The 11,925-nt window shown below is 40.6% G+C and overlaps 2 protein-coding genes across 2 annotated transcripts in view; one reads left to right on the plus strand and one right to left on the minus strand.

The window, feature by feature from the left end:
- Positions 1-2,363: 2,363 nt before the first annotated feature.
- On the minus strand, positions 2,364-11,477 carry MZT1 (mitotic spindle organizing protein 1). Its single transcript, XM_032987624.2, has 3 exons — positions 11,395-11,477; positions 7,047-7,192; positions 2,364-5,691 (listed from the first exon to the last, which is right to left on the minus strand). The coding sequence occupies exons 1-3, from the start codon at positions 11,441-11,443 to the stop codon at positions 5,668-5,670; spliced, it is 219 nt and encodes a 72-aa protein (XP_032843515.1). The 5' UTR covers positions 11,444-11,477; the 3' UTR covers positions 2,364-5,667.
- A 240-nt stretch (positions 11,478-11,717) lies between these two features.
- The window catches only part of BORA (BORA aurora kinase A activator), a 38,476-nt gene continuing 38,268 nt past the window's right edge, over positions 11,718-11,925 (plus strand). The window contains exon 1 of the mRNA XM_042805809.1: positions 11,718-11,795. The gene's annotated coding sequence lies outside the window, so the exon portion shown is untranslated. The remainder of the gene's footprint in view (positions 11,796-11,925) is intronic.

Here is an 11,925-nt window from a genome sequence, read left to right on the forward strand (position 1 = left end):
CGGGCAGCGATGGCAGAGGGTTGGGCGGCCCCACTCTTACCACTGCCAGCTTCAAGGCCAAAAAACCACTGGAACGGCCCAAAATGGTTTAGCTCGGCCATCCCAGGCTTTCCTTGGATGAGAGTTCCCCTCACTCAGCCTGGCCGCACCTCCCTGGCTGGGGTGGTGGGTCAGTCCCGGGCAGCCGGGCCCTTCCCTGATGGACCCCCAGGGCGGCCCTGGCCTGTGCAGTACCCTGGCACAGCAGCAGCATTGCTCAGAGTACTTAATAAACAATCCCATCTGCTTCAACAAAGTCTTGCTGTTAAAGGGACTGAACCTGTGGGTGGGGAGAAGGGCAATATGACCACCTCTTAACCCTAGTCTCGCTTACTTGTACCTCCTGTCTATTACATAGGAAGATAACTCTTACCTGTTGGTATCCTCAAGCATAACAATTTTGTACCAGGTGTACAAATAAAATAATCAAATAAAATCAAGCTGGGACATCCCTCAGCGTTGTCACCCTCTCATGGTGTCCTTCCCCACTCAGGGGTCCTCCCAGCAGTTCCCTTGGGGAACCTCAGCAGGGCCAAGCACCGCAACTTCCACTCCCCCATTTTCCATCTCCTTCACTGGAAGTTACATTCGAGCGTTAAAACTCCCACACACCCACATGATAACACCACTGAGATCTTTTCGAGATCCATTTTCACGAGCTGGTCTCTCCTTACATGGAAGAATTGGAGGTGATAAAACAGGAATATTTATAAAGTGATAATAAAAGTGCCTAGGCTCAATATATTCCAGATTGCCAGTTCAGATAATTAATAGTTGTGTTGTTTGAATTTTTTTATCAGGTAACATTTAAATGTTTTGAAAACTGGGCTTCCATTTATCTTACTGACAGAAACAACACAGATATTCATCCTAAATATTCCTAATAATTCCTCTGCAGTCAGAAGGAACTGCTACAGGCAGCATGTCTGACACACTGCAGAGAGGTATTACAGACTTTTCCCCAGAAACTGGATTAAACCATGTCTTTTAGAAGTATTCTTAATTTCATTTTAACATCAAGCAGTAGTCAGTTTGACATTTCCCTACTATGCCATGTCAAAGTTTACTTACCTTTACTCCTGGGAACTTGCACCTTATTTTTAAGGTATGATTTGTCTAATACCAGCCACTGGATCTGGTATGTTTTCTGTCATGTTGAAAAGATGTAGCCACAAGAATTCCTTCTATGTTCAAGAGCATACCATGGCCACTATGTATCTTCCCAAATTCTCTTTGGGAACCTGCACATTCCTGAATTCTTTGACCTCATGAGGCTTGCTCTTCAGTCCCAAAACAGTTTTATGGCTTTCATTTAAATTACCTTTGTGTAAACTTTCTAGAAGTATAAACTGGGCCTGGAAGCAGTAATCAGGCAGCATTATGGTTTTATGTCACTATTTCTACTTGGTAAACTTATTTTCTGTATCTGACAGGCACTCTTCCTACAACTTCACAAAATCCTCACAGTAAAGTAGCTGTTTATGATGCTTCAAAAATCCTTCTCAATTTACCGTTTCTTAAGAACTGAGATTTTGGTTTTTACATTTTTAAAGGTACGGGGTTTCTTTTCAAATTTTACTCCCAAGGTAACAAGACGGCAAAACAGGTAACAACACAGTACATTCGTATTTTTACTGAACGATGCCAATGTTGTGCTTTAAGTGAAAACTGTCCTGAATAAGTTGAGGTATACTACATCAACATCTCACATGTAAACCCATAAATAATAAAAAGATTAGCCCACTGATATTTCCACCAAAAAAAAATGTTCAAATGGAACCGAGAACATTTTTTTTGTCTTTCATTGCTGACAAAATCTCAACTTCACTGGTCCACTGTTCGCTCTTGCTGATGCTACACGACTGGTCTTCAATTCTGTTACCACCTTTGCTCTTTCAAACACTCCCTAATGTTAAGATGGAATCCTCAGGATCATGTTTGTCTTTTCTAATACTCCATGACCTCCTGTAAAGTTATTTTCTTAAGTTTATATTTCCAAAATATAATTAGACAGTTACAAATGTTAGGGATCCTGACAGTTACCTAGAATGTCATGCTCTCTGCAGGACTGCATTCATGATTGTGCTTAAGCTCTCACACCTGTGCTATATGTGACACTAAAGATTGTCAGTATAAGAACGAGAAACTAAGTGGTAGGCAGGACTGCATTTTATTCACAATCACGGAAAAGGAATGGGAATACTCAGTTCCTGCCACAGGTCAGCATGAGTGGTACTCTGCAGAGTCTTTGTTAGGTTGTGTGCTGCCTGACCTATTCATAATTATCATCCAAAAAGGGACAAAGCAACAAAATTTGCCGAAGATGAAGTTAGTGATCACTTTAGACTTTAGTTAGTAAGACTACTGGCAAACTGTGAAGAACTGCAGGAAGATATGTAAGACTGATTAAGAAATACAATGTCAGATGCAATTCAGCATAGATAAATAAAAAATTATACACATGGAGATAAACAACCATAGTTTCACCTGGAAAAATAGCCTCTGAGCTTAGCATTATCTCTCAAGACTAAGATCCTGTGGTTACGATAGATAACGCCAGGAAAAGAGCTCAGTGCTCAATTCAGATTTAAAAGGTCAAGTATTAGGAATTACTAGGAAAGGAATAAAGAACATGAAAGTAAACAGGCCAGTACTTAACTACATGTCTAATGCCGCATGCAGTTTTGATTCCCTTCTCAGAATATACGAGACCCAGAAAAGTTGCAAAGCACAATAAATGCAGAAGATATTCCATGCCTTTGGCTACTCAAGGAATATTTTAACTAATGCATTTTAGTTTAGAAGAAGAAATTTAAAGGTGAATGTTATATATCTGCAGAACCATGACTGGCACACACATGGTAGGTAGAAGCTTACTATGCAGGAAATTTTAAATTAAGCTAGTAAAAATCAGATTCAAAATCAACAAGCGACAATTCTTTATGCAACAGACATCAATTGATAAAAGCTGCTGTTATTCAGGAGGCCTATACAGTCCAAGGGAAACTGGACAAGTACTGGAAAAAGAAGCACTGGGGATTACTAAATCAACAAACCACATGATGTTCAGGAAAGCCTGGAATAGAAGACACTTGGAAGCTAGGAGAACACATACGGAAAAGAACCAAATGTGCTTACATTGTTCTTATCCTTCCTCAGGCAGCTGCTTTTGACTACAAAAGAGGCTATTGTGTTAGAAAAAATCTTTGCTCAGGACCTGGACAGCTAGTCCTGTTATGTTTGTCTTTTCATGAGTTCCAAAAGCATGTAAGGAGCCCAGAAGAAAAGCATGTGCTGTTTGCTTGGCTTCTTAGTTAAATGTAGTAGAAGGTGGTGTGTGTCAAATGCAGCCAAGGCTTCTCAGCCATCAATGGTAAGCCCGAGTGCTCATGTTCACATAATGGCGATGCTAATAGCAGGAGATTTATTTTATTGCAGAGAAACATTTCCAGTATGAAACTCCCTACTAGAGGAATTTTCTTTTTTTTTTTTTTTTTTTTTACCAAGAGGAAGAAAAAAAATATTTCGTGTATTTGTTCTGGATGGTACCCCAAATCAAAAGCAATTAGGACTTCTGTTACACCAACTCCTAAGCACATGTGTTCCACACAGTATTTTGAAAGAAACTTTGCCAAGTACACTGAAGAAAAATATACAGACTTTCCAGGTAACCACAGATCTACCAGTTTTAAGGAACATGTCCTTCCTGCTTTCAGCCCATGTATGTTAAATATTCAACCTTAAGGTTTGCATTTCATTTTGTAAATACGAACTTCTAAGTATAACCAATGTTACCATCTAGTTCACTGTAATAATAAAAATGATGCATTTTTAGTTTTATATACATGAAACCAGGTGTTTGAACGTCAAAACCATGCCCTGCTTCTATAATTCTGCATAATAAATGGTCTACCAGCAAATGTCTAAGTGCATAAAAACTGTAAGCTTATTGATGGTAAAATAGTAGGTGCAACCTACCGAACAGATCAAGAATTATATATAAACGTTGTTCTTATATTGCATTTGCCAGCTGGTTTTAAGCATTTAAGAGCTAATTGGCAATTGGTGTTGATCTGACCTGATGTTTTCATGATCTTTTACTGAGTTTTCAAACTTCCTAGGATAAATTTTATCAAGGTATCCCTAGTATGAAGGGATATAGACAATGTTTTCAAAAAGCATTACTCTCAGTATTCAGAAGTTATAAATCTGGGGTAACACCACCAATTTACAACTGATTTTAAGTGTTCGTGAGTGAACAAAATGTTGCCATTTAAAAATCCCCCCCCAACTCAGTTATCCAGAAGTTTTCACAGCACCCTCCTGGAATGATTTTTTTGGCCAGGCTAACTAGAAATAATGGTAAGCAGTTTGGTGTAATATAAATATTTTTCTATTTTCTCTGCCAGCAATATGGTGTATTTAGCCTTCTCCATCGCCTTTTGTAGAGCTATGATCTCAAGTACATATGATGTAAATTCTTAAAAGCAGAAAGAACTTTTTCTCTGCACAAATATAATGTTTGGCTTAAGTAAGATCCAAGGTTCATTTCCAGATGTGCTCCACCCTATTAACTTTGGAGGTTATTTGAGGTCCCATTAACACTACACCTTGAAACCATGCTAACCAAAAAATTGAAGAAGCTTTAACAGCAGCAGATGATGAACACACAAGAAACCATTTTCTTATGAAGTAGAATCCCTGGATGCAAATGTATTTACTGGAAAGTAACATGATAAACAGTTTACTGTATATACTACAAACACCTGCTTTGGCATCAGTGAAGATTCCTAGTGCTGAATGAGGAGACATTCCTATACCAAACAACTGCTTAAGACTCATTGAGTCCCATCATCCACATCCAATAATTCTCATATGTGCTTTGACTATGCATTAATAATTCAGCCTTAATATTTTTAGGTCTAGTACTCAGAACAAATGTAGCCTCTGAACTCCATAAAATATTCCATCTAGAATTTAAATTTTCACACATTTCTGCATGGATAACAAGTTCCTTTGTTATTAAAGTTAAAAAAAAAAAAAACAACAAACAAACAAACATTTTTTCCAGCAATTTGAATCAAAAGGACAATTCATTACTTACGTTATCAAAAGTGCTTTATTTCTTACTTTCGGATTGAGACTTAAGTCACTACTCATACTCTAATTAAATAAAGTCAGGATGGGCTTCATTTCCATCTCGTCCATAAACAATACTAAAATTGTAATTTTTCATCAAAGCAAGAGATAAAAACCAGGATATATTATCAGTTCTAAAGGATGCATTTACAAGCTATACTCATTATAATAATATTCATTGCTACACACTAGTAAATTCAGCAAGTGTGCAGTACCTGACACTGTTTGAAAAATACTGGATGCCAAAGAAGAGCAATTGCAGTATATTCACAAATAGTTCACAAAAATAGGAGGTAATGAGATTATTGGTAAACTTATTAAAAAACTCTTCAAATCTATTCTATATATCATCCTTTACAAAAAACTTATAGAAATATCCTGAAAGCTTTGCACACACACTTATTTCACTTTTTTCTGAATAATGGCAATCTTCAAAGCCTCTGTTAACTTTAACGTGGCATTCTTCTCACACAGAAATCTTCTCCCTTATCAGCCTGTCATATTTTCAGCAGCCTAGAAACAGAAAAAACATGTATTGCAAGTCACCAAAAGTTGACAATATGTAGATTAAATTTAATCTTTTATTGTAACTATTTTAGTTTACATAGAGAGCATAAAAGTCTAAAAATAAGCTTGTGAAAATTATAACGTATAGTATTGTTCTCTAATAAATACTTCTGTTTTTTAAAAAAAAACAATGCTGTCAGCTGCCATTAGCCTTTATTAACATAGTCATTACTGTTTGCTTGTGTTAAATTGTATATCCTGTATCTCAGCAGCTTGTATCCTGTACATTTTAGCCTAATGCTGTCAGGAAGTGCTCAAATGAATGATTTTCTTTTCCCTTTGGAGTTTACTTCATTATACAATTTATAGAAATTATTACTCCCACTTTTACAGATAAATTATTGACACAGAACTTAGAAGAGTAACACTAATAACTGCATAAATCACACTGCCAACTATTTGATTAAGTTAATTGGTATGTATTTTTATTACTGAATAACTGAACTCAGCCAACAAGGTACAGTTGTTGGAGACTGACACTGGTAGATTTTAAACCAATTATGGGATAAACGGGCCAAGGATAGAAATGGGAATGGTAAACCAGTAAAAGCAAAGGAAGAAGTAAAATGCATGCACACATGTAAGCATGTACACAAATATAAAATATGCATGAGCATAGAAAAATGTTAAGTTCAAAGTGCAGTAAAAAGTTTGAAAGCCAGTGAAAAATAGCCTTAACTAGCATCCATCTAGTCAAAAACCCATATGTTGAATTTTCTAAGAATCACAATGCAGTCTTCCAGAACAGAGATAGGCAGGCTATTCACTACTAGCGAAACAGGTGAATGCTAAATTATGAAAAGCCCCATATATAAACACACCAGGAAATTCCCTCTTGTTTGTCTTTGGAGAGATTCAAAGTACAGATTCATGACATAAATGCAATATGTGATGATTACATTAGCAAGCTGCATTTACCTGTTCACAAGTACTGCTGCATACTATCAGGCCTGAGGTTGCAGAAATGAAGTGATATGGGTTAAAGTAGAAAGTAGCAATCTATCTATGGTATGATGCAGGTAAGGGGGCAAATGGTGGCTACTAATGCCCAGAATAAAACTCTGTGGGTTTTAGCTGTTGTTTTTTGTCTTTCAAAAATGTTAACCCAATAATTTTTGAAAAGCATTTATTGCTTCAGGTTCCATTCAGTTGTGCTCATTGCCTTTCCTATGGAATAGTCAATTTCCTTGTTTTAAAAGTCAGTCATATCTTAAAGTACAATTTGCAAATTGAAGCATAGCAAGTTGGACATACACCTGACTTAAAACCAAATTTATAAGTTTTTAAAGAAAAAGCATTACCTTTAGAGCTTCCGTAGCCTTACGCAGTTCTTTAATAACAGATGATAATGCTTCTGGATTTATCCCTTGTTCACAAAGCCGCACACAAATAGACAATGTCTCCATATCCAAACCAGTGTTTAATATTCTTGATATCTCAAACAGAACTGCAACAGTAAAAGAGAAAGCACTTTGGTCCCTACAGACTATGCAATTTCAATGATCAAAAATGTTATTCAACAACATTTGATTTCTACAGCAGAGTCTGTGAACATGGCAGTTGTGGAACGCTCTTGCAGTCTGACCCTCAACACCAACATTTTTGTACAGCTTTCCAGCATAAGCTAGAAGCCACAGCTTCTAACATAAATACCATGCTTTTCTGGTTCAGCAGACTGAATACTGTATAATGGGTTTTGAAAAATAAAAAAATAAGAACTCAATAATTAACATGCATGTCAAATACGTAAAAAGTAGGCTATAAGAGTAATCCATGCTTTTGAACTCCAGATACTGACAAAGTCCTACAGAAACAGATTGGAACCACATTCTTAAAGTTTTTACAGAGAATGGGAAGAGTTTTCTAGACACCTCCTTCCACAACTAAACCCGTCTTTAGGTCTAACATTAACACTGGTTTAAGGATAAGCAATACTGTTTGATTTCTACGTGACCCGAATCATGAGCAGCACCACATGTCAGTATGAAACCTTTTGTAGGAGGAGATTCCAGTCAGCTTTGTACAGAAACAAAGATCTCACTCTCTCCTTCCAAACCTTGCCTGGAAGGCCCCTCTTTCATTCTTATGAACAGTTTCTAATAGATGTAACAGAACAACTCAGTGAGATTTTACTGCTGGTTGCTACAGTAATCTCCATCCTGAGGCTAAACCTCTAGCAATACAGGTGTATTTTGAACAGATGTCATTCACACTGTTTCTGTAATCAAACCTCCCCCAAACTAGGAGAAAGTGAAGTATAAGGTCTTTCTTACCACATAAAACCAATGTGGCAAGTGACTACTGTCCACTTGACAGCTCTGAAAATGTTCTACTTTGGTATACCAAAGACATAGTGCAGCACACCCTCCAAGTCACACCTACTCAGGCCAAGACATCAAAGGCCTAATGTATCCAGTTAATTCCACCGAAGTCACAAGGAAACGTCAGATGCTATGAAAAACACATCTAGGTGTGGTAATACTCTGGAAGCCCACACAAGTAGGCTGGATTAAGAATACACACCAGTTTAAGATGTGAAAGCAGCCTGACAGACCAAAGCCCCAGCTACAAGCCACAAGGGGAACTCGGTTCTCCACAAGACTTTCTGTCCCCACTGGCTTGAAAGCAAACCGTTCCAAACGCGTTACACATGCACACCCTGTCCACAAAAAAGCATCTTCAACAGCCAGAGCAACATCAAATTGATGCATTTGCAATAAAGTGCCACTGAACACTAAGAGCTACAAAACTAAGGCAGACTGGCAACTTCCCAGAAATAAACAATTCTTACTTTAACCACTTTAAAACTTATCTCAAAATTTACTAAGCATGTGACATATTTGAAGGCAGAGCAGTAAATCTAACTAAAGATAACTTCCAATTTTCTGTATCGGCAAGAGCTGTGGTTACTAGTTTCTAATAGAAAATACCTTTAGGTGTTGAGGCAGCAGTTTCTCCACAAAAAAATCTGAGCTTTTCACCATTCTGCAGAGAACAGCTGCTAAATATGTATACCTGACATTCTAAATTAAGCATTTTACTTCTCTAAAATATTAAAGATATAAAAGAACACTTTTTTTGTTAATATCAACCCATTTGCTTCCATTAGTTGCCTATTTTTAGGCAGTAGGTTAAGATGCGACACAGATCTCTATGGGGGGTCGACAGTTGGGCGGGGGACCCTGAAGGGGCCTGCAGTGTGGATCCTGACTGGGTTCTCACCCTTGAACAGATAAAAATGTATATCCTTAGTAATGCAAACATGCCCAGCTTGTGCGGGGCAACCTTGAGAGAGGAATAAAAGCAAACTGTTCAATGCTTGCTAGACTAACAGTGGGAAACCCAGAGAAACTGCAACTGTAGCACATGAAATCACAGCTGTAGATTTTTAGGGCACAGCCCTTCATTACAGGAGGTTGCTACGGAAAAGGCCAATAGAAGCTAAGTCAGTTAAGCAACTGCCAATAGGCTGCGATCTAACTGCACTGGTTTGCCTTGAGGCTTATAAAAGGTGTGTGAAAAAGGGCAATTAAAGAAATCATCATCATAATTGATCTGTAACCCATATTGTCATCTGTCCGTCTATAGCACAACAGATTTCATGTTCTATTTTAAAAAGTCTGAAAAAATTATCTTACAAATATTTTTCCTACTCATTATGATGGCCCTTATCAAGAAAAATCTCATTACATGGACATAGCTATCAGTGCTTTACATTTTCAACTACTTCACCAAAGCACTTCAAATAAATACTCTTATAATGGAAATTTCAAAAGATTAATGTTATTGTGAACACAAAAAAACCCCAAACAATTTATTAATTATTGAGTGCAGTAAAAGTTCAAACATGAGGGTATTTCTACGACTCTAAGTAAATCTTTACAAATCAAGCGTATATTTAAGTTAATGAAAAAAAAAAAAAACACAAACAAACAAACAAAAAAACCCACAAAAAAACCCTGACCTCAGGAAGAGATTAAATTATGAAAGTCTATCCTAAATAAAATATCCACATTGTTACACAGGAAGCCTGGGCTCTTAAATCTGAAGGCTAGTATACTTTACATAGCAGTTCTCAAAAGCCTTGCTTTGTCTTTATATCCGCATATTGTCCCTCCTGTCTAAAACACTCCTGCAGAAGTGGAGAGAAGGTAGGTGTCAAGTACAGTTAGGAGAACTTGGAATCACTGTCCTTCACAAATCTCTCTCTATCTGCATAGAATGGTCTTATCCTCTTGAGGCATCAAAGCAGCCATAATAAACCTGCTACGCCTGCCTCACCTCCAGCAGTGGGCCAGAGTGGGTACATCATCAGCTGAAACACTAATTTTTACACCAGTTCAACTTATGAAGGTCTTCGCTAAGTAATCCTTATGTAATAGTAGTCATAATACAAAGGAAGACCGTAACAAAACAACAAACGCAAAGCAATACCCCACTGAACACCCTCCCTAGCTTCTAGTCGCTCTCATTAAGGCGTTTCTTGAGAGTCTTCGTATTTAACAACCCTCAGAAGATTTCCAGGCAGCTTTCCACTCTGTCTGCCTGAAATCCATGTAAGCTTTTAGCATAGCCATTCCATGGAATCCCGGAGTTTCACAGGACATATTGCTAACAAACACCTCCTAAACGTGCCAGCTTTGATTCCTCAGAGTCAGGCTGGAAGAAGCAGCGAACCCCTGATCTCCACTCACCCTGCTCACCTTTCTCAAGGCATACACATCTCCAAAATGTTTCCCACTACTCCCAGTGCCACTTTGCCCACATTCCCTGTCCCACAACAGCGCCAGGGTTTTTTTTGGTATTAGAAAATATTCTATTTCTGTAATGCTGACTGCTCTTCTCAAAACTTTTTCACTGTCGTTTTTCGGTTTTTTTTTTTTTTTTTTTTTTTTTTTTTCAGTAAGTCACTTTGTTTTTCTGACAGGAGATGTCCACAGGAACAAGATACCGGGGTTCGGATCAGCTCAGGTGCTGCCACCCCCAGCACCACAGGGCTGGTCCTCCTGTTTAAATCCATGATGCACAGAGCGAGGTAACGCTAGCTTTCCTTAACCCCTTCAGATAACGAGAAAGAACAGCAAACAGACACGCTTATAAGCGCTGAAAAGATAACGCTGCTCTAAATGAAAAACCGAGAAACGCCACACGAGGCACAAGACACGAAGCGCTTCAGGCATAACGTGCGACAGGAAGCAAACCCAAGATAAATCCTTAACCGACTTCAAACCACGATCCTCCTCCTCCTCCTCCTCCTCCTCCTCCTCCTCCTCCTCCTCCTCCTCCTCCTCCTCCTCCTCCTCCTCCTCCTCCTCCTCCTCCTCCTCCTCCTCCTCCTCCTCCTCCTCCTCCTCCTCCTCCTCCTCCTCCTCCTCCTCCTCCTCCTCCTCCTCCTCCTCCTCCTCCTCCTCCTCCTCCTCCTCCTCCTCCTCCTCCTCCTCCTCCTCCTCCTCCTCCTCCTCCTCCTCCTCCTCCTCCTCCTCCTCCTCCTCCTCCTCCTCCTCCTCCTCCTCCTCCTCCTCCTCCTCCTCCTCCTCCTCCTCCTCCTCCTCCTCCTCCTCCGGGTGGTTTAAGAGCAAGCTAAAGGCCCCACGGCCCAAAGAGGGGCGAGACCCGCCGGGAGAGGCCGCCCCCGCCGCCACCACCCACCGTCCATCGTCTCCCGCACCGCGTTAAGGCTGGCGGCGTTACTCGCCATGACGACCCCGCGTCCCCCTCACCTCCCACCCGGAAGCGGAACGAATTTTAACCGCCCCCCCCCCGAAAGCCCCGGCGCCGTTCAAACGCTCCCGCCCCAGCAGGAAGGCGAGGGGCGGGCTTTCTTTCGAATTTGCGCGGCGGCTCTGCCGGCGATTGGCCCGTTCGAGATCGGAGGGGAAGTGGGGCGCGCCCTGCCGTTGGCCCGGGCAGCAGGAGCCGCGCGCCGCGATTGGGCAGAGCGGCGGGAGGGGCGGGGCTGGTTAAAGGGCCTCCCGGCGCGGCGGCGGGCGCTCTGACCCGGGGAGAGCATGAGTGGGCGCGGCGGCGTCATCTCCCCCCCCCCGGTAACGGTAAATCGGCCGCCGCCCCCTCCTCCTTCCCTGCGCGGGGGGGGGGTGGGGGTGGGGCTGCTGCGGGGCCCAGGCCCGGGGGGTGGGTGGGGGTTTTAGCGCCCGAGCGAAGCGGGACCTGCGTGAGGGC

This window comes from Tyto alba, unplaced genomic scaffold, assembly GCF_018691265.1.
Source record: "Tyto alba isolate M040663 unplaced genomic scaffold, T.alba_DEE_v4.0 Super-Scaffold_45, whole genome shotgun sequence".
Taxonomy (NCBI): Eukaryota; Metazoa; Chordata; class Aves; order Strigiformes; family Tytonidae; genus Tyto; species Tyto alba.